The sequence below is a fragment of the Schistocerca piceifrons genome, chromosome 4 (genome assembly GCF_021461385.2).
Source record: "Schistocerca piceifrons isolate TAMUIC-IGC-003096 chromosome 4, iqSchPice1.1, whole genome shotgun sequence".
NCBI lineage: Eukaryota > Metazoa > Arthropoda > Insecta > Orthoptera > Acrididae > Schistocerca > Schistocerca piceifrons.
The window spans coordinates 543,407,440-543,430,812 of NC_060141.1; the positions used below are offsets into that span (position 1 = coordinate 543,407,440).

The following is a 23,373-nucleotide window of genomic DNA, read 5'->3' on the forward strand; positions in this document are numbered from 1 at the left end:
AACTTCGTTGCAAATGCTTCAGCAGTTAACCTCTGGGATTTTAATACTCTCACCTGTGAGAGGCATTTCTTTCTAGTTTACACTGATTCTTCTGAGTTTCCTACAGCTAACCATTATCTGGACTGGATCGAGAGTCTCCTAACGAAAAAAAACCTTGCGTGCACCCCACACACATTCAGCTACCTGGGTAGCAGCCTTTGATGTGTAGTGTACACGACCCATTTTGGGAGACCCTACAGTTCTCAGCCCTATGACGCAGGTCCAGGCAGTCGCAGCCTAGCTTGTCACAGAACTTCCGAAGTCTTTAGTTCAGTCCTTCCACTCGCCTCAGAGCCAAGGGGGCCATGATTAGTTATGATGACAGTGCTGCAAATTGTGAGCTTCGTTGAAATTCTGTTGCAAGGCTTTTCTTCTCAACCTTCTCTGCTAGTCGCTGGAATGATCCAAGTATGACCTCAGAGTCCAGATGACAGGCATCATTTGTTCCAACATGCACCACAATCTGGAACTGGTTGCACCCTGTTCCTGTAACGACTGTCAGAATAGCCTCTACAACATGTTGAATGAGGCCCCCCAGGCATACATAATGAGTACACCTGGTGACCTCTCCTGTCTCTTGCTGCCATTCCCCTAAGGGATACCATCACTCACCGTATGTTTGCACTGCTGACGATTAATAGACCCCAACCCTTTTGTGTCTGCCTCCTCTTGACACAGGAAAAACAGATTTTCCCAAAGAGGTGAAGTGAGTTCTTCTAGCTCAGTTTCAGTGAAAGACGGCACCTCAAACTTGTTTGTTATGGGGATCAGTTTAACACCCTGAGTCCTTCATCGTCTCCGTTCACCCTGTACAGGACACCTAGATATACCAGTGAAACGCCATTCACAGTCAAGTGGACGAGAAATAACAGATCACGTAATTTCTGCAGAGGCGTCAGGAGCTACAGGAGCCGATAGTGCTTGGGACACCTTAGGTACCAGTACTGCAGGTACATGAATCTCGGGAGCTCTTCCAACACATTAATTCGCAGCAGCTGCCAATTGTTTGACAGTAGTCGGGGCGATTTCGGCTGCTTACGAATGTCAAAATGGTTCAAATGGCTCTGAGCACTATGGGACTTAACATCTGAGGTCATCAGTCCCCTAGACTTAGAACTACTTAAACCTAACTAACCTAAGGACATCACACACATCCATGCCCGAGGCAGGATTCGAACCTGCGACCGTAGGGGACGCGTGGTTCCAGACTGAAGCGCCTAGAGCCGCTCGGCCACACTGGCCGGCCACAAATGTCAACCACGCAGCATTCACAATGGAGCTCCATTTCGGCTGGTGCAATGTATTACAGGACAGTGAACAAATAACTTTAAATTTATCCTGCTGATTATCTTTTAATCTGCTGAGCTAAGAAAGTACTAATTCCCTATAAGAACTGAAGCAATTACACAAAACAAGATTTCTAATAGGGCAACACAAAAATCTATGGTAAAAATACTAGTTTCCTAAAACTTTTTGGGGTTAATTATAGTCACTATCAAACTCGAAAATAGAGTTAATTTATGATGAATGTAGATAAGATATATTCCTCTTTAAGAGAACGCTAGATGAAACACAATATGTTAGTTACAGTATCTGCTACAGTAACTAAACCACAAGCGCAGATTTACTAGAACAAAATTCTCAAAAATGCACGTGTTTGCGTTGATATACAACGAAACTCGGAGTGATCTATCCTTTGGTAGTAATTATGAACCTCAAACGCTGATTTGCTACGTAATAAGCTAACGAAAAGACTCGTACCGGTAACTTATGAAAATGTAGTTTTGTAAGCGTCCGAATATTTTCATAAATAACCTATTTCTCACGTAATTATACAATGAAGTTACAGAACGATTGTTGTGAACGAGGATAGGCCTACTGTTCTCAAAATTTTTAAAAGAGCACAAATAAGTTTAAGCCTACAATTGACGATACGATAACAATACGATTTTATCGCGGCATTCGCGAATGTTCGGTATTTCACAAAACAGGTATTGATGCAATGAAAGAAAGATTTTGCAGAGGCGACGCGAACAGGAAAATATCTGAATATAGAATTTCATATCAGCACATCACTCTTGTACACGCGTTCTCACACAAAGGAAAATTTCGAAGTCCAGTCTTACATATAAATAAACGTATCGATTGCACGGATTTTTAACTAGCTGTTTGTGTGCCAACTTCCGCACTGGCGTGCTGAAGAACGTTGTAGCGTGAGTTTATCTCAGTCAAACTCGAGACTGTCTGTTGCAGCTGACAATGCACACGTCATTCGACTCCACACATCACTCCCACCCCTGTTTGCAAGCACCAACTGTTGTATGAAGCAGAAAATGTGACAACAAAGACACCAAACCATCAGTAACACCCTAGTTTCAATACCATTGAACGAATTCAAGCATTTTCTGTTGACAAATCTTGATTAATATGAGCACAGACACACACACTGTCCACTTTAGAGATCTATAAAGAAGAACATAGTTTGCTTATCTGTTGTTGTAGACTTTAGTCTGGTTACCTTCCAGTTTATTTTGATAATAAGCTATTACAAGTGCATCATGTTGTTTGAACTTCATCCAACGTTATACCCACAATTCACTTTTGTGCCTGGAAGCTCTGCTGTCTCCAAAACAGCAGTTCACAATGCTGCCTCAATTCTAGTCTTGATACGCTTATATAGCTCTAAGCAAACAATTAACTAACTTTGTTGTCTGAGAAGTATTTATCTCCTTGGCAAGAAAATAAAGTATCATCAGTTTCACGACTCAGAAAAACACTCATTTATGTGATCTAAATACACTCCTGGAAATGGAAAAAAGAACACATTGACACCGGTGTGTCAGACCCACCATACTTGCTCCGGACACTGCGAGAGGGCTGTACAAGCAATGATCACACGCACAGCACAGCGGACACACCAGGAACCACGGTGTTGGCCGTCGAATGGCGCTAGCTGCGCAGCATTTGTGCACCGCCGCCGTCAGTGTCAGCCAGTTTGCCGTGGCATACGGAGCTCCATCGCAGTCTTTAACACTGGTAGCATGCCGCGACAGCGCGGACGTGAACCGTACGTGCAGTTGACGGACTTTGAGCGAGGGCGTTTAGTGGGCATGCGGGAGGCCGGGTGGACGTACCGCCGAATTGCTCAACACGTGGGGCGTGAGGTCTCCACAGTACATCGATGTTGTCGCCAGTGGTCGGCGAAAGGTGCACGTGCCCGTCGACCTGGGACCGGACCGCAGCGACGCACGGATGCACGCCAAGACCGTAGGATCCTACGCAGTGCCGTAGGGGACCGCACCGCCACTTCCCAGCAAATTAGGGACACTGTTGCTCCTGGGGTATCGGCGAGGACCATTCGCAACCGTCTCCATGAAGCTGGGCTACGGTCCCGCACACCGTTAGGCCGTCTTCCGCTCACGCCCCAACATCGTGCAGCCCGCCTCCAGTGGTGTCGCGACAGGCGTGAATGGAGGGACGAATGGAGACGTGTCGTCTTCAGCGATGAGAGTCGCTTCTGCCTTGGTGCCAATGATGGTCGTATGCGTGTTTGGCGCCGTGCAGGTGAGCGCCACAATCAGGACTGCATACGACCGAGGCACACAGGGCCAACACCCGGCATCATGGTGTGGGGAGCGATCTCCTACACTGGCCGTACACCACTGGTGATCGTCGAGGGGACACTGAATAGTGCACGGTACATCCAAACCGTCATCGAACCCATCGTTCTACCATTCCTAGACCGGCAAGGGAACTTGCTGTTCCAACAGGACAATGCACGTCCGCATGTATCCCGTGCCACCCAACGTGCTCTAGAAGGTGCAAGTCAACTACCCTGGCCAGCAAGATCTCCGGATCTGTCCCCCATTGAGCATGTTTGGGACTGGATGAAGCGTCGTCTCACGCGGTGTGCACGTCCAGCACGAACGCTGGTCCAACTGAGGCGCCAGGTGGAAATGGCATGGCAAGCCGTTCCACAGGACTACATCCAGCATCTCTACGATCGTCTCCATGGGAGAATAGCAGCCTGCATTGCTGCGAAAGGTGGATATACACTGTACTAGTGCCGACATTGTGCATGCTCTGTTGCCTGTGTCTATGTGCCTGTGGTTCTGTCAGTGTGATCATGTGATGTATCTGACCCCAGGAATGTGTCAATAAAGTTTCCCCTTCCTGGGACAATGAATTCATGGTGTTCTTATTTCAATTTCCAGTAGTGTACATACTTGATAGTGTACATTATGTACACTATCCAGTGTACATCATGTCACATGTCATGAGCTATGTGCTATAGACTGAAATCTGGTCACAATGTGTGACTTGAGAGTGTACATCTGTTTTGTTATAAAACTTCCATCAATTTCTGTTACACATTCAATATTATCTCGTAATAATTTTAATAAGCATACTAAAAATCACAGCGTTGATATACAGTGTATTTTTTACAGGCAGCTCTTTTCAACAGTGGACGGCAATTCTGTGGAGGCTCCCTCATTGATACAACACACATTCTCACTGCTGCTCACTGTGTCGCTCAGTAAGTATAACTTCCAAATACTGTACTGATTTAATGTCAACAGCTTTCTGGACACTGCATTGTACTCATTAGTATTTTATAAGTCCAAACATGAGGAGAAAAATATTTGAATTTAACTGTGCATTGGGAGCTAAGACTAGGAAGTGATTTAGAAATAATTAAAATGCTAAATCATAATGTATGAGAGGGTTCTGGAAGCCAGCTTCTTCCATTTCAAGTCTATTATCATAAACACCACACATTTTCACTTGAGCTGAACTGCAAACAGAGGTGAAATACTACAGTAATAAGAATTTGTAGAGAGAGAGAGAGAGAGAGAGAGAGAGAGAGAGAGAGAGAGAGAGAGAGAGAGACTAACTAACTATATGCCAGCGTGAATTACGAGGGATACTTTAAAGTACGGATTCAATAACAAGATTCTGGGTTCGATTCCCGGTGGGGACAGGGATTTTCACCTGCCTCAATATGACTGGGTGTTTGTGTTTTCCTCATCATTTCATCATCATTCATGAAAGTGGCGAGATTGGGCTGAGCAAAGGTTGGGAATTTGTGCAGGAGCTGATAACCGTGCAGTTGAGCACCCCACAAACCAGTCATCATCATCATCATCAATGACAAGATTATTCAGTTTACCTCATTCATTTACAGAATTTCACTTGGAGAAATGGTGAAGCGACTAAGTAATCAGACTCATATTTGGGAGAAATGACAGTCTAATCCTTGCCCAACCTTCAATTTAAATTTTCCATAGTTTCACTAAAGCATTACAGGCAAGTCTCACATAGCACCTTTTGATAAGGCTATGGCATGTTTCCTTTTATATCTCTGTGAAAAAGCTAGTGCTTTGCCTCTAATGACCTAGCAGTCAACTGGGTGTTGAACACAAAACTTCATTTCTTTAACACAGGATGCAAATAAAGCAAAAGAAAGACCTAATGAGAGAAAAGGAAATACAAGTACCAATTAAAGCTCTCCTGCTAAACCAAAGAAATATACCAAAGTTTAAAAAGAGGAGATACTGTAGACATATATGAAAAGTGGTAGAGGTTAGTATAATGTGGTAAGGGAGCCAATAAATAGGAAGAATGCTTTCATTATGTAGTCCAGGACACTGTCAAAGACTACTTTCAGAGGAAGGAGGGGGTTAAGGGAACAGGCAAATTGGAAAGATATCTCAATAGAAAATTAGTAAAAGCTTTGAAAATATATGTATTGTTATATTTATTTTGCATAAAGTGCATAATAAAGCAGTATTAGCACACAACTATGCATTTTGAGAGTCATATTCTCTTCATCTGTCCATCAAAGATAAGCAAATAATCAGACAGCCTCAAACATGCAAAGTGTCAATAAAAAATAAGCCAGTTAAACAAAAAGTCTTTGTCTCAATTTAAAATCACCAAATTGTGTTCTCTGTTCCAGTGCATCACCGTACCACTCATTGCTTAGAGAATCCCCTTATCTTCAACAGTGCCTCCAACCTCAATGAGAGGTAGCCGCACCGTAGGTACAACCACAACGGAGGGGTATCTGTTGAGAGGCCAGACAAACGTGTGGTTCCTGAAGAGGGGCAGCAGCCTTTTCAGTAGTTGCAAGGGCAACAGTCTGGATGATTGACTGATCTGGCCTTGTAACAATAACCAAAACGGCTTTGCTGTGCTGGTACTGCGAACGGCTGAAAGCAAGGGGAAACTACGGCCGTAATTTTTCCCGAGGGCATGCAGCTTTACTGTATGATTAAATGATGATGGCGTCCTCTTGGGTAAAATATTCCGGAGGTAAAATAGTCCCCCATTCGGATCTCCGGGAGGGGACTACTCAAGAGGATGTCGCTATCAGGAGAAAGAAAACTGGCGTTCTACGGATCGGAGCGTGGAATGTCAGATCCCTTAATCGGGCAGGTAGGGTAGAAAATTTAAAAAGGGAAATGGATAGGTTAAAGTTAGATATAGTGGGAATTAGTGAAGTTCGGTGGCAGGAGGAACAAGACTTCTGGTCAGGTGACTACAGGGTTATAAATACAAAGTCCAATAGGGGTAATGCAGGAGTAGGTTTAATAATGAATAGGAAAATAGGAATGCGGGTAAGCTACTACAAACAGCATAGTGAACGCATTATTGTGGCCAAGATAGATACGAAGCCCACACCTACTACAGTAGTACAAATTTATATGCCAACTAGCTCTGCAGATGACGAAGAAATTGAAGAAATGTATGATGAAATAAAAGAAATTATTCAGATAGTGAAGGGAGACGAAAATTTAATAGTCATGGGTGACTGGAATTCGAGTGTAGGAAAAGGGAGAGAAGGAAACGTAGTAGGTGAATATGGATTGGGGCTAAGAAATGAAAGAGGAAGCCGCCTGATAGAATTTTGCACAGAGCACAACTTAATCATAGCTAACACTTGGTTTAAGAATCACGATAGAAGGTTGTATACATGGAAGAACCCTGGAGATACTAAAAGGTATCAGATAGATTATATAATGGTAAGACAGAGATTTAGGAACCAGGTTTTAAATTGTAAGACGTTTCCAGGGGCAGATGTGGACTCTGACCACAATCTATTGGTTATGACCTGCAGATTAAAACTGAAGGAACTGCAAAAAGGTGGGAATTTAAGGAGATGGGACCTGGATAAACTGAAAGAACCAGAGGTTGTACAGAGTTTCAGGGAGAGCATAAGGGAACAATTAAGAGGAATGGGGGAAAGAAATACAGTAGAAGAAGAATGGGTAGCTCTGAGAGATGAAGTAGTGAAGGCAGCAGAGGATCAAGTAGGTAAAAAGAAGAGGGTTAGTAGAAATCCTTGGGTAACAGAAGAAATATTGAATTTAATTGATGAAAGGAGAAACTATAAAAATCCAGTAAATGAAGCAGGCAAAAAGGAATACAAACGTCTCAAAAATGAGATCGACAGGAAGTGCAAAATGGCTAAGCAGGGATGGCTAGAGGACAAATGTAAGGATGTAGAGGCTTATCTCACTAGGGGTAAGATAGATACTGCTTACAGGAAAATTAAAGAGACCTTTGGAGATAAGAGAACCACATGTATGAACATCAAGAGCTCAGATGGAAACCCAGTTCTAAGCAAAGAAGGGAATGCAGAACAGTGGGAGGAGTATATAGAGGGTCTATACAAGGGCAATGTACTTGAGGACAATATTATGGAAATGGAAGAGGATGTAGATGAAGATGAAATGGGAGATACGATACTGCGTGAAGAGTTTGACAGAGCACTGAAGGACCTGAGTCGAAACAAGGCCCCCGGGGTAGACAACATTCCATTGGAACTACTGACGGCCTTGGGAGAGCCAGTCCTGACAAAACTCTACCATCTGGTGAGCAAGATGTATGAAACAGGCGAAATACCCTCAGACTTCAAGAAGAATATAATAATTCCAATCCCAAAGAAAGCAGGTGTTGACAGATGTGAAAATTACCGAACAATCAGTTTAATAAGCCACAGCTGCAAAGTACTAACACGAATTCTATACAGACGAATGAAAAAACTAGTAGAAGCCGACCTCGGGGAAGATCAGTTTGGATTCCGTAGAAATACTGGAACACGTGAGGCAATACTGACCTTACGACTTATCTTAGAAGAAAGATTAAGGAAAGGCAAACCTACGTTTCTAGCATTTGTAGACTTAGAGAAAGCTTTTGACAATGTTGACTGGAATACTCTCTTTCAAATTCTAAAGGTGGCAGGGGTAAAATACAGGGAGCGAAAGGCTATTTACAACTTGTACAGAAACCAGATGGCAGTTATAAGAGTTGAGGGACATGAAAGGGGAGCAGTGGTTGGGAAGGGAGTAAGACAGGGTTGTAGCCTCTCCCCGATGTTATTCAATCTCTATATTGAGCAAGCAGTAAAGGAAACAAAAGAAAAATTTGGAGTAGGTATTAAAATCCATGGAGAAGAAATAAAAACTTTGAGGTTCGCCGATGACATTGTAATTCTGGCAGAGACAGCAAAGGACTTGGAAGAGCAGTTGAATGGAATGGACAGTGTCTTGAAAGGAGGATATAAGATGAACATCAACAAAAGCAAAACGAGGATAATGGAATGTAGTCGAATTAAGTCGGGTGATGCTGAGGGTATTAGATTAGGAAATGAGACACTTAAAGTAGTAAAGGAGTTTTGCTATTTGGGGAGCAAAATAACTGATGATGGACGAAGTAGAGAGGATATAAACTGTAGAATGGCAATGTCAAGGAAAGCGTTTCTGAAGAAGAGAAATTTGTTAACATCAAGTGTCCGGAAGTTATTTCTGAAAGTATTTGTATGGAGTGTAGCCATGTATGGAAGTGAAACATGGACGGTAAATAGTTTGTACAAGAAGAGAATAGAAGCTTTTGAAATGTGGTGCTACAGAAGAATGCTGAAGATTAGATGGGTAGACAACATAACTAATGAGGAAGTATTGAATAGGATTGGGGAGAAGAGAAGTTTGTGGCACAACTTGACCAGAAGAAGGGATCGGTTGGTAGGACATGTTCTGAGGCATCAAGGGATCACCAATTTAGTATTGGAGGGCAGCGTGGAGGGTAAAAATCATAGGGGGAGAGCAAGAGATGAATACACTAAGCAGATTCAGAAGGATGTAGGTTGCAGTAGGTACTGGGAGATGAAGAAGCTTGCACAGGATAGAGTAGCATGGAGAGCTGCATCAAACCAGTCTCAGGACTGAAGACCACAACAACAGCAACAACACCCCCCCCCCCCCCCCCCCCAATGACAAGATATTTTTCACTAATCATGCAATGATTATTGTAGGCCAGGTGACTTTACACTTTTTATCAGAGTTCAAACAGAGAACTACATCATCAAACTAATGCCACAATGATCTACAGCCTTGTACATAATCAGTAACCAGCTTCAGTATTTCAAATGATATCATCATATACATGATACATGTTGAAGTCAACTGCCAAATGAAGAATGTTCATGAAAGTAAATGAAATTTGCTTTCCATCACAAATTAGGCAGGAAATTTTTGATTGCCAGAAAATGGCTTTCATTTAGTGGGCGTAGTGCAGAGAATTTATCTGTTTTCTCTTTAGTGGGCAAAGTGCAGAGAATGTATCTGTTTTATCTGCTTCTATGATGAGCACAATTTGATGCACTGTGAAGGCTTCACATGTTAGGAAAAAGATAAGCAAATTTTCAAGAAACAGAAGCACAGAGGAAGAGAGAAAGCAGTCACAATTGTAAAACAGTGTTGATAGCTTTATTAGCTTCAAATCCACTAAATAAGGATAATATACTGTGTGAGAAAAACACACACAGATCATATAGTCTGCACTGAGGACCATCGAAGTACACAGGCACACATGTTGATCACTTTTTACCTTATTCACAAAAGATTTTGAGACAGCTTCCATTATCTTGCCAAATAGCAAAAACTTGTAGTTCTTACTCATGAATATAGTGAGTTGTCTGTGATCTGCAAGCAGGCTTTATGCTACTATTTTCCCATAGATAATGTTTATTGAATATCAGTACCAATACTATCAGTCTTACAATGTGAGAATTATGCATCACTACAAACATTACACAAAATGCATTCTCCAAACAGTTGTGTATCAAACATTGTTTTACTTTGGCCTTGTCCCCAGTTTTCTTCTCAAGTGTATCTGCAACTGACCAGACGTGAGTCTTTCTTCAATTTTTTAGAGACTCTTAGTTGCGATCTTGATACATATAAATAAAATTTTCTTGTGTTCTTGTGTTGTAACAATTATACCTAGCCCAAAATGGAATCTGTGGCATTATCTTTTACCTCCCCCCCCCCTCTACCTCCACCCCTTTTTTATTTATTTACAGAAATGTTGTGACCTTTATCCTGTCACAGGAGCTACTTTTGAATGGTTCTCAACCAGCAGGATGAAGTTTTTCAAAATAGATAATTTACAAATCTCACCTCTGTCCTTGCAAGTGACTACTGTTTACCTGCTACTCCATACTTAATATTATGTGACTGCTTTCATAATCATCAGGCAGTATTAGTAAGAACAGAGGCCTGTTTGTGATGAACGTTGTCACTTTTTTGTTACTAAAAGGTGTCTTCAATCCTTGAATTTACATAATCTGATGATTTATGGAAGAAGCTGCTAATACGGTATAGATTTGTCTTGAGTCTACAGTCCAACTTTATTGCCTTAAGTCTGCTGGCAGCTAGTTGAAGATATTTGCTCCAGAATACACTACCCCCCTAGGTAAGGAGGCATGATTAATTGTCACGTAACATGGTCATATACAGGGTGTAAAAGAATATATATACAGATTTGTAAAGTTATTGGAAGAGATAAAGAAAAAAATTTTGTTATGTGACACACATCTCACAAGTGCACATTTCCCCATTAAGAGACCTTGATGCTGGACTTCCCTTAGGCCAAAATTCACACTTGTTTTGATTGCTTCATATGCAACACTTTGACACTGGAATCAGATTTGCAACTCAGCTACACCTCACTGCTAGGAAGGCTAAGATACTACTAGTAGTGTCCACATCCCTTGATAAACAATTATGTTATTATTGTAAGGTCGTTACACACTAGCCAAGTTAGCTAGCATGTATCACATTTACAGGGAAGCATGATGCAACAGTCAAGCAGCAAGACACCTGTATGTTGAATGGTTTCCGTGTCACATTTCAAAGACAGGATGACCAGCTTTGTGAAACAGGATCCCTTAGACAAGACTAATGGCAAACTAGTAGACCTGGCAGTTTGATAACTGATCATTGTGGGGAAGCTGTGTTGTAGTGAATTGAGAACTACCCCAACACACAATCCATAACCAAGGAACTAAATGGTTCCAGTCAGGTAATGATTATGGTTCCAACATGATGAGGCTCCGGCACACTATGCTCTTGATGTTAGAGCATATTTAGACAATGTTTTCCCCAGTTGTTGGATTTGGAGGGGAGGGCAAGTTCTGTGGCTACCTCCAGCATCACTCCTATAGATTTCCTTTTGTGAGGGAGATGAAGCATTTGGTGAAAGAGACAACAATAGACCCTACAGAAGAGCTGATTGTCCATTTGGCCAAAGCTACAACTGTTGTTCCTGAAACACTTGTTTTTTTTTTTTTTAACCTTTTGAATAATCATTAGCATGGAGATGCCAGTTGTGCATTAATGTAAATGGATGACACTTGCAGCAATATCTCTAAAATGGCACTCATCACTTGGCAGCTTGAATGCTGTCCCTGAACATTGTGTGTGTTTTGTGTATTGAAGCGGGGACCTAGAAATGACGGTGAGGCTTTGTCCCCGCCGCAGCCCTCAGTGGTTCACAACCCCACAACAGGCTACAGCAGTGCACTCACCTCACCACCGCCCCTCTCTAAACCCAGGGTTATTGTGCGGTTCTGCCCCCAGTGGAACCCCCCTGGGAACGTCTCATACCAGACGAGTGTAACCCCAAATGTTTGTGTGGTAGAGCAATTATGGTGTACGCGTACGTGGAGAGAGTATTTGTGCAGCAATTGGTTGGTTGGTTGGTTGGTTGGTTTGGGGAAGGAGACCAGACAGCGAGGTCTTCGGTCTCATCGAATTAGGGAAGGACGGGGAAGGAAGTCGGCCGTGCCCTTTCAAAGGAACCATCCCGGCATTAGCCTGGAGCGATTTAGGGAAATCACGGAAAACCTAAATCAGGATGGCCGGACGCGGGATTGAACCGCCGTCCTCCCGAATGCGAGTCATGTCTAACCACTGCGCCACATCGCTCGGTTTGTGCAGTAATCACCGACATAGTGTAACTGAGACGGAATAAGGGGAACCAGCCTGCATTTGCCGAGGCAGTTGAAAAACCACCTTAAAAACCATCCACAGGCTGGTCGGCACATCGGACCTCAGCACTAATCCACCAAGCAGATTCGTGCTGGTCCTTGAATATTACTAGCATCAAAACCTCCATGGACAGTATACCTGTAACATTATCTCCTCCAAACACACACAAATTTTGTATACATAGCGTTTTGTATTGTGTATATTACAGTTAACTTGAAACTGTTTGTATTAATAACCACAACACCATTAAGTGTACTGAGAAATGAGTGTTAAAATTCGAAGTCATGTGCAAGATGTGTAATTATCTGCTGAATGCAGTATTTTTACTGTTTGCTTTTGCTGAATAGTATTTTTTTTTTTTTTTTTTTTTAGTCGAAGTGCTCCGGAAGATAATTCTATAAAATGAAAGCAGGCAAAAGTATGCAAAACAGTCAAAATGACAGGTACTTCTAATCAAAGTTAGTTGAACTGATTTCTTTGATTAATCTATTTGTGTATTGGCTCCCTTTAATCTTGTCCAGCTGAACACAAAGGAACTTTATCCACAGTGTTTCATACAATATACAATGAATAAACCTTACTTTTTTAACAGTAAGTAATTTTCGCTTACTTCGATGCACATTTTTTAATATTATCCATCTTATTGACCTGAGGTAGGTTATTAAGTGAACTGTTATATTTACTCAACATATAGATCAAAAAAACAATGTCTGCTTGTGTCTGTATATGTGTGGATGGACATGTGTGTGTGTGAGAGTGTATACCCATCCTTTTTTCCCCCTAAGGTAAGTCTTTCCGCTCCCGGGATTGGAATGACTCCTTACCCTCTCCCTTAAAACCCACTTCCTTTCGTCTTTCCCTCCCCTTCCCTCTTTCCTGATGAGGCAACATTTTGTTGCGAAAGCTTGAATTTTGTGTGTATGTTTGTGTGTCTGTTGACCTGCCAGCACTTTCATTTGGTAAGTCACATCATCTTTGTTTTTAGATATATTTTTCCTACGTGGAATGTTTCCCTATCGCGAATGGACCCAGAAGGATCACGCAAAGCTTTCTGACGTCGTTTCTTCCATACTTCTTTCATTCGTTCTCCATGTTTTCTTTTTCTTTCTTCTGTCCATTTTGTTCCTGGTCTCTTTACCGACAATACAATCCACTTTTCCACCTTATTTCTAAAAGTTTTTCTATCTTTGACATCTTTAAGTTCAATATTTGCTTTTTGTAAATCTAATTTTACTTGGCTAATCCATGGTGTTGTTGATTTGACTTTTTCTATGTAAGTGAGAATTCTGTTGGTGAGTCGTGTGGGGGGAAGTCTAGTGACATGTCCATAAAATTTTAATCTTCGCCTTCTTATGTCTGCTGCCAGGTTTGATATAGTTTCTGTGGTTCTTCTTGATTGTATCCGGTATCCTTCTTCTGTTAATTTTGGACCTAAAATCTTTATCATAATTTTGCGTTCTTCTTTTAGTATTTTTTCTAAATCACATTTTGTGTGGAGTGTGAGCGTTTCACTAGCATATAGTGCTGCTGGCTTAATTACTGCGCAGTAGTGTCCGATTTTTGTGTTCGAGGAGATGCATTTTTTATTGTATATTTCATGTGTCATACCAGATGCTCTCTTCATTTTCTGTTGTCTGATCTTCTGTGCAACTTTCTCTCCTCCGGTTGGCTCCAAAATTTCACCTAGGTATTTAAAATGTTTTACTCTATTTATTTTTCCATATTTTGTGTTCAAACTGTGTATATGGAATTTCGTACAGAAAAATTCTGTCTTTTGAAACGAAATTTGTAAACCTACTTTATCCGCGCATTCCTTAAGGATCTCTATTTGTTTGGTGGCGATTTCTTCATCATCTGCAAGTATGGCCAAGTCGTCCGCGAATTCTAAACAAGATATCTCCACGTTGTCTTTGGTTCTACCAAGATGGATTGGTTTCCAGTAGGATTGATTTTTTAATTCTTTTTCCCATTCCTTAATGACTTTATCCAGGACAATATTAAACAGAAGTGGAGATAGCCCGTCACCTTGACGTACTCCAGTTTTTATGAGAAAAGGTTCAGAGATTTCTCCCCTGAATTTAACTTTAGATACAGGGTCTGTCAGTGATTCTTTGATAAGCCTTAGTGTTTTGGAGTCAAGTCCAAGTTCCTCTAAAATGTTAAACAAAGATTGCCGGTCAATTGAGTCATAGGCTTTCTTAAAATCTACAAATGTACAAATTATGGGGGCATTTCTAATTGCTTTGTGTTTTAATATTGTCTTTAAATTAAATATTTGTTCTATGCATGAGCGACCGGGGCGGAAGCCTGCTTGATAATCACCAATTTGGCGTTCCAGCTGCTCTTGTGTTCTTTTCAGCAGGCATGTTGAGAGCATTTTGCAGGTGACTTGTAAAAGTGAGATTCCCCTGTAGTTATTGACATTTGTTCTGTCTCCTTTTTTATGTAACGGGTGAATAAGGGCACATTTCCAATCCTCTGGTAATTTTTCTATTTCCCATATTTTTGTTATTATTTTTGTGAGCTCTTGCAACGTCTTTGGTCCTAGGTTTTTTAATAGCTCTGCAACAATGCCATCTTCGGCAGATGTTCTATTATTTTTTAAGTTTTTAATGTGACATTTGATTTCTTCCTGTGTTGGTGGTAATGAATCCGGTTGAGTGTTGGCACTGATTTCTTTGGGAAACCTTAAACTAGGTTCTGGGCAATTTAGTAGGTTAGAAAAATATTGAGCCAATACTTGACAGTTTTCCTGGTTTGTTAGGGCTAATTTACCATCTGGTTTTCTGAAACATAAATTTTGAGGGATATATCCTCGTATTTTATCTGCGAAAGTTCTGTAGAAGTCTCTTGTATTATAGTTTTGGAAATTTTCTTCTATGGCATCCAGTTGTGCCTTTGTGTACTTCCTTTTTGCTTGCCTAATAGATTTTGAAACCTGTTTTCTAACCTCGTTAAATAAATGTAGACTTTCTTGTGATTTTTTACTGTTATATTCTTGAAATGCCTTTTTTCTCCTTTCCAATGCATTTTCACAGTCTGAATCCCACCAAGGGTGTTTGAATATCTTTTTCAAGGGAATAGTTTCCTTAGCTATTCGCGTGATTTTAGAATGAAATTCTTCCCATGTGTTTGCCTTTTCCTTCTCCCATTCTTCTTCTACTTTAGATTCTTTAATCTTCTTGGTGTCATATTTCTGTATTTCTGTTTTCTTCTGATGACTTCTTCGTGCTGTAAACTTGATTTTAATTCTAGTTAGGTAATGGTCTGAATCAATGTTTGCTCCTCTGCGTACTTGGACGTCGTAAATTTCTTTTTGTACTGGGTATGAAATCGCCACATGATCTATTTGAAACTCGCCAATTTGTTGTATAGGAGATCTCCATGTCTTTTGTTTTCTTGGACATTTTCTTAGAGATGTTGACATTATCTTCAGGTTATTCTGCTTACATAGTTCGACGAGCCTTGTACCATTTTTATTGGTAAATTTATGTGCAGGATATTTGCCTACGGTTTTTTGGTGGACTTTCTCTCTACCAATTTGGGCATTAAAATCGCCGAGTAGAACTTTTGTATCATCTTTTGGAATCTTGACCATTATATTCTCCAAATTTTCCCAGAACTTTTCTGTTTCTATGGGGTTTTTCTTGTTGTCTCCGTTCGTGGGAGCATGAACATTAACCATTGTGTATGTTTTGTTGGCACATTGTAAGCGCATCGTCATTATCCTATTATTTACGGGAGTAACTTCCTTGATGGAGCTGAGCACGCTCTTGTGTATGATAAACGCCATCCCGAGATGGGGGGCTCCTCTTCCGATTCGTTTATCCGTCTTGCTCTTAAAGATGCGATAGTTGCCATAATCTGATGTTTCTTCATCTGTAAAACGTGTCTCCTGTAAAGCTAGTATTACTATCTTTTGCTTTTCAAGTTCTGTTGTAAGGTTTAGAAGTTTTCCTGGTTGGATTAATGTATTTATGTTAAAGGTTCCAATGTATGTAGGTGTTTTAAGTGGAAGTTTTCCAGAAAGCTCCGACTTTCTCTGATGTAATCGTGTAAGTCCAGGTTCCCCAGAATCCGAATTCCTGGTTGCTATCTGTTGATGGGTGGATTGGTTACCACCTGGGGTAATGTTGTTATTACTTGCACGAGTCATACTTGCTTGTAATCAAATTGGTCCAGTGTTTCCACTGGGTGTTTAGAACCAGGGATTGTTAGTTCCTGGCGCATTATGACCAGCCGCACATTGTGTGAACAGACGCTGACCAGGATGCCGATGGTTCCCACTTCAGACGCGTCCTGGATTTGGGTGTTGACAGTGCTTATTGTAATGGCGGCACTTACTTGCCATGACACAACAACGTCTTCGGGTTCTGTGGTTTTTGAATGAGTGTGACCCTTGCCAAAAGTCACCCTCCCACACTATATATATATATATATATATATATATATATATATATATATATATATATATATATATATATATAAAAACAAAGATGATGTGACTTACCAAATGAAAGTGCTGGCAGGTCGACAGACACACAAACAAACACAAACATACACACAAAATTCAAGCTTTCGCAACAAACTGTTGCCTCATCAGGAAAGAGGGAAGGATACGGAAAGACAAAAGGATGTGGGTTTTAAGGGAGAGGGTAAGGAGTCATTCCAATCCCGGGAGCGGAAAGACTTACCTTAGGGGGAAAAAAGGACGGGTATACACTCGCGCACACACACACACACACACACACACACACACACACACACACACACACACACATATCCATCCACAGATATACAGACCTGCTTGTGTCTGTATATGTGTGGATGGATATGTGTGTATGGATGTGTGTGTGTGTGCGCGAGTGTATACCCGTCCTTTTTTCCCCCTAAGGTAAGTCTTTCCGCTCCCGGGATTGGAATGACTCCTTACCCTCTCCCTTAAAACCCACATCCTTTCGTCTTTCCCTCTCCTTCCCTCTTTCCTGATGAGGCAACAGTTTGTTGCGAAAGCTTGAATTTTGTGTGTATGTTTGTGTGTCTGTCGACCTGCCAGCACTTTCATTTGGTAAGTCACATCATCTTTGTTTTTAGGTATATTTTTCCTACGTGGAATGTTTCCCTCTATTATAACCATATATATATATATATATATATATATATATATATATATATACACCAGCAATAATTCTGTAACACTTTTGATTCCTCTAATATCTTCATAGCCTCTTCAAAAAAGGATATTACATTTTATGAGGAGAAACACATACCAAACAGAAAGAAGAGCAAAACATTCAGTCTGCACAGACAATCAAACGTGTCGTCAAATTTTTGTGTGTATACATTTATCACTCTTTCTCCTTTGTTCATAGTGTGATTCATTTCAGTTAAATTAATAACACAAAAATCTGGCAACAGTTTTCATTTTCTCTTTAAATAGTAAAAAATATTGCAAAAAAAGCATAATTCAAAGCATACAAACAGTTAAAGTTTGCTGTGATCTGAATGTAGGCCTTGCACCACTAGACCATCACCATTGTTACTGAGGGCTTTCCTCTTTGAGTGTATCTGCAATTGATCAAAAACACAAATTCTTCAATTTCTCAGAAATGAGTTGATTGCAAGCCTGATAAATGTAAATAAAATTTATTTTCCATTGTTTTAACAATAGCAGCTAGTCTGAAACAGATCCTAAATCATTGTCTCTGATTCGCATTTATTTATTTTTAAATAAGGAAATATAGTTCCTGAAGATTTTCACAGGATTTATTTTCAAATCCTTTTACTTTAGAGCTACTTTCAAATGGCCCCTGACTGACATGCCTTAGCTCATCGCAATCAGTAGGTCTCAGGGTCTGAGTGATGTTACGACTTCTGCTGACTGGTGAGAGTAATGGCTTTACCATAAAAAGGCACTGTCAGCTACCTGTTGTGAATTTAAGAAGTAATGATTGCCAATGTTTACTCTTCCTGCATTTGTTTTAGGCATTGAATGAATATATTTAATTAAACTCTGTTTTAAGCATTTTCTTTACTTGAATATTAATAAAATACTGATCCCATGCTCTTTTACAACCACATATATCTCTCAGTCTCTGTAAGGGTGCTGTAGACTTTCACATTGGGCACTCTCTTTTCCCCATAATGTATCCATCCCCTGATCCAAGGCTATGCACTGAGTGTAATGCCCTCTACCTCAAGCATCCATATGTCTTTCCTTCACTTCGTCTGTTTCTCATCTCCCTATTTTGTTGAATGAAACAAGTCCTAAAAGCTACAGATTAAAATCTATTTTGCTATTTTTGTGCTTTCAGTCACTATGCTGATAATTTTCCATACACTAAGAGCTAGGCTGACACTTCACTTCAGTCACACAATGTCACTGCTCTCATCAACATCACAAGTTGTTGTGCTGATTGCTAAGCATCATGACCCCATGAACCAAGCATATCTATCCTTGATATGAACTATCCACCTGTTTGCTGCTCTTCCCCTTAGTCTCTTGCCCTCAATCTTCCCCTCCATGATCATTTCCTCTCAATTTTCTCCATCTCTTCTCACAATATGGCCAAAGAATGAGAAGAAAGGTGCCCAAAGATACTGCATTGCTCTATAATGGACACATTTGTTGTTCTTTCGGTCAGTTTTATGTGCAACATACCGCATCAGTACCAAAGCTCAAATGCATCAATTCACTGCTTGTCTCTGGCCCTAAGGGTCCTTCATTCCGCAACCATAAAAGAAGATGGAAAACACAAGTTTTTCAATCAGTCACACATTTGGGGTGTTCATTATCACACTGTGCTGCCAGATATTGATGAGCTGCTTCGCATCTGCTGGCCTCAGTATAATCTATTGTCTTATCACATCTTCCTTCACAGCTTCCTGTGTTGCAGGTGATTGACACAAGGTAGATGAAAGAAAGCACAACTTTCAGCTCCTTTAATTGACCTTTAAGTTGGACCTTTGCTCCTTACCATGAGTTTGGATTAGCTAAGATTGATGCCTAATTCATCTGATAGACTAATGTGCTTTACTTTTGTTAGCAGCTCAGCAAGTTCATCTTTGCTGCTGGCTAAAAGCATGGTGTCATCAGCAAATCAGAGTTGTTAATGCTTCTACCACCAATTGAGATACCTTTAGTCCAACTATCAAGAGCATTCCAAATGACATCTTCTACATATATGTTATACAGTTGGGGGATGTAACGCAACACTGACACCTTTTGATACACTGAAAAAATAATCAGATGTTGCAGAACTCGTCTTCACAGCTGTGACGTAATCATTGTATAGGATTCTGATCAGGCTGTCAAGTGTGCCATACCTTTTCCCAGAGAACATAGTCAAAGACTTTCCTATAGCCAAGGAACCAGATGAGAAAAGGAACACTGAACTATTGTGATTTCTCAATTATCTGATATATGCTGACAATCTGTTCATGGGTTCCTTTTCCTTCAACAAAATCTGCTTGTTCTGTAGATATCAGTGTCTGACTATATGGCTTCAAATGCTGGTTTAAGATGTAGAGCAGAATTGTATTTGTGTGGGAGATGAGGGCAATAGTTCAGTAGTTGGAGCAGTTTCTGAATCACCCTTTCTTGTAAAGGGGGATGGGAGAGACTTCGACCAGTCTTCTGGCCATTCCTAAGTTTACCATATTCTTGCATAAAAATGAATGCAGCACATCAACATCTTCCTGCCCCATGTCTTCGATCATATCCTCAGATATACTGTCTAGATTAGGTAATTTATAGTTCATCAGATGTTGAATTGCTTTCTCTGTTTTGCTGTGTAAGATTATAAGTCCTGGTGTAAGTTGATCAACTGCTTGACTGTCCATATTGTTGTTAATTCCAGAATACAACTTTTTACAGTATTGTTCCACATCACAACTGTGTCTTCCTTTTCTCTGATAGTGTCACCATTATCATCATTTAATACCCATGTACAAGGATTAAATTCACTGGTGATACTGTTGAGTTTCTTGAAGAGATCATATACCATACTTGATTGTGATTATATTGTTGTTGTTCTATCTCACCACAGATGCCATTAATGAGGCGTGACCTGTCCTTTCTATAATTCTGTAATATTTCTCTGCATAGGTTCTGATATCTGTCTTGAACCTTGGTAATGTTTCTTCTGATCACTTATCTCTTCAATTAATTGTACTGTGGACTGCAATATCCAAGGATGTTTTGCATTTTGTGGTCATTCTGGTGTCAGAAGTTATGAGGAACCAACCTCCTTCATCCTGTCCCGTGTTTATAATGCTTGTGCTTCCTTCACTTAATATGATAATTACAATAAATTGAGATATTTCTGTGTATCATCTTCTGAAGAAAATATTTATTTTATTGTTAAAACTATTATTATCTGTTAATTATTAATGTAGTAGACTTTCAGAATGTCATGAATTTCATATTGTTTCATGTATTTATGTAAAAGTTATAACAGAAATTGATTTTTTTCTCTTTTCCACACAGCATGAGCTCTTGGGATGTTGCAAGAGTTACCGTACGTTTAGGCGATTACAATATACGAATAAATACGGAAACAAGGCACATCGAAAAGAAGGTTAAGAGAGTTGTTCGACATCGTGGTTTTGATGCTCGTACACTGGTAAGAATAACTGATAGCCTGAAATAATTCAAGCATGTTTTTACGTAAGTACATTTAAACAATTATACACTTGTATACAACCAAGAGATCTTATACAGAACATGGACTGAATGAAATAATAAGGCCATACAGAACAGAAGTTTCTGAAAAGGCACTGACAAGTAAATAAATATAAATTACACTTCCTGTACATTTCCAGGAACTTCTTTGAATAATAAATGTTAAAAAACATTAAAAAAACAGATAATTTGATTTAAGCATGCAACTTATCAGCAGTGCTCAAATCTTAGCCAGAGTACAGTATGCAGCTCATTTATGAAAACAGCCTGCATGCAGCCACGTCAAGTCACGTGACATACATTATTGGCTTTCTGGTACAGGTATTACTGCTGATGTGTGTACTAATTTGTGAAAGACTACTACACCAAGAAAATGGAATCTGAGTTCAGATTTATGTACATACAATGACTCTCAGTAACAAACAATCAAATTTGTTGCCCATTTGTGCTCTTTTTCGATCTCTGGTTGACTTGTTTACTGGTGTTTATGATGAAGTAACAGTGGTGGGAGGGGTGGGGGGAGGGGGGGGGGGAAGAGAACTAGACAATTGTCAGCCAAATCTCATGAGTAAATCCCAACGTGCAACACATCAAGAGGGCATTAAAGTCTCAATAATCTCAAACCAACAGACCTCTGCCTCTCTTTCCTGTAATTCATCATTTACACACTTGCTGTTAGCATTAGTTTATTTGTATGTTTGCTTCACACTACAGTGAATTAAATATAGACAATTTACAGAAATAAATTGCTAACATAGTAATACAGAGAAAGAGAAACTAATATTCATCAATTAAATGTTTGTTCCAGTATAATGATGTTGCAATTCTAACAATGGACTCCCCGGTTACATACTCAAAGATGATTCGCCCTGTCTGTCTACCAACTGGAAGTGCAAAGTATGAGAGTCAGGAAGCAACTGTAATTGGCTGGGGAAGTCTTCGTGAAAGTAAGTTATCATGCATTAAAGTTCTGAAATAAATTCACCAACCAATATGATGCACATCACTGAGCACAGACATTAGCATGGAACAAAGTCAATTACACAGGAATGTTGCCTGGATTTACAGGCTAGTGGAATTGTTATCTGCAGAATGTTTCTAGTGGAATGATACAGGGACCTGATTCACTCTTTAGTTTTCCTACAGTATAACAATAATGAGGTGTACATGCAGCAAGACACTACCCTGGCGCATCACTTCTGAATTGTGGTGCAGTGGACAGTTCAGAGACATGACAGTACTTACCTGTCCACCCCCTCCCCTCTCTCCACAATTACTGCCTCAATTATACTGACCACATCAGCAATGCTCTATTTGCCTACTTTGGAAATTCACTTACCAATCTCCACACATTACATGCAGCTGCTATGTGGTCAAAAATGACCATGGCTTCCCAATAGTTCTGATATCTTTTTAAAATTCATGTTATGATGAAATCCCAACTTGTTACACACCGTCAGGAGAAGAGGTCTCCAATACAATTGCTCTTCAGTATAGTTATTGGCCCTGAAAATCATTTACACATCCAATTGAAAACAAAGCAAGATCAATAATATACCTAAGAAACGGCCAAATTTATGATCTACAGCCACCTCGTATTTTTGCAGAATATTTGACTTCTCAAACATTTTTTGAAGTATCTACAGTTTCATGTGAAATAGGGTTAAGATTTACCACCTATTGTAGCTGGTGTATCTCTTTAAGACTTGACAGTTCTTCAACCATACAATCAACATTCAGTCATTCTCACACAGAGAAAAGCAGGTAACAGTCTCACATTAAAAACATCACAAGACTGCATCCTTCATCATGTCTGGCAGAACATAAGTGTCGCTTTAATCTTTCCTTCATTAAAATATATTGGAATATTATAAATTTGGAAAATAAATTCCCCTCCATAAAAATAACAATACACCAACAGTGGTGTAATTCTTTTCAGTCACAATCTGTTCACATCCAAATAAATATACTTCTGGTTAGCCTGCAAGTGACAGTTTCAGTGTATCGCGTAACTCAGCTACTTATTGACGAATACCATATAACAGTATGCGCACTTGTCTGAAATAATCTACATTCCTAGAAAAACTAAACATGTAACATCTCTGAGTGGGATTGTAATGATTAATGCTGTGTGTGACAAGAATTGTTAAACTTAATGCCTTGTTTTTACGTACTTTTTTATATTTAGTGGTATATCATTATTAAACTGCTTTCACAACACTTTTTCAGTGCATTATGTGAGCAGTTCTCTGAAAGCTTTAAACTGCTGGATAATTTTTCGTATGTTAATTAATGGAAACAATCACTCTCTTGTCC

General features: G+C 40.0%; 1 protein-coding gene across 1 annotated transcript in view; it reads left to right on the plus strand.

The window, feature by feature from the left end:
- The window catches only part of LOC124796419 (proclotting enzyme-like), a 173,002-nt gene that overhangs the window by 133,762 nt on the left and 15,867 nt on the right, over nucleotides 1–23,373 (plus strand). The window contains exons 4-6 of the mRNA XM_047260600.1: nucleotides 4,488–4,576; nucleotides 20,863–20,998; nucleotides 21,866–22,004. Coding sequence (XP_047116556.1) covers nucleotides 4,488–4,576; nucleotides 20,863–20,998; nucleotides 21,866–22,004 — 364 coding nt within the window. The remainder of the gene's footprint in view (nucleotides 1–4,487; nucleotides 4,577–20,862; nucleotides 20,999–21,865; nucleotides 22,005–23,373) is intronic.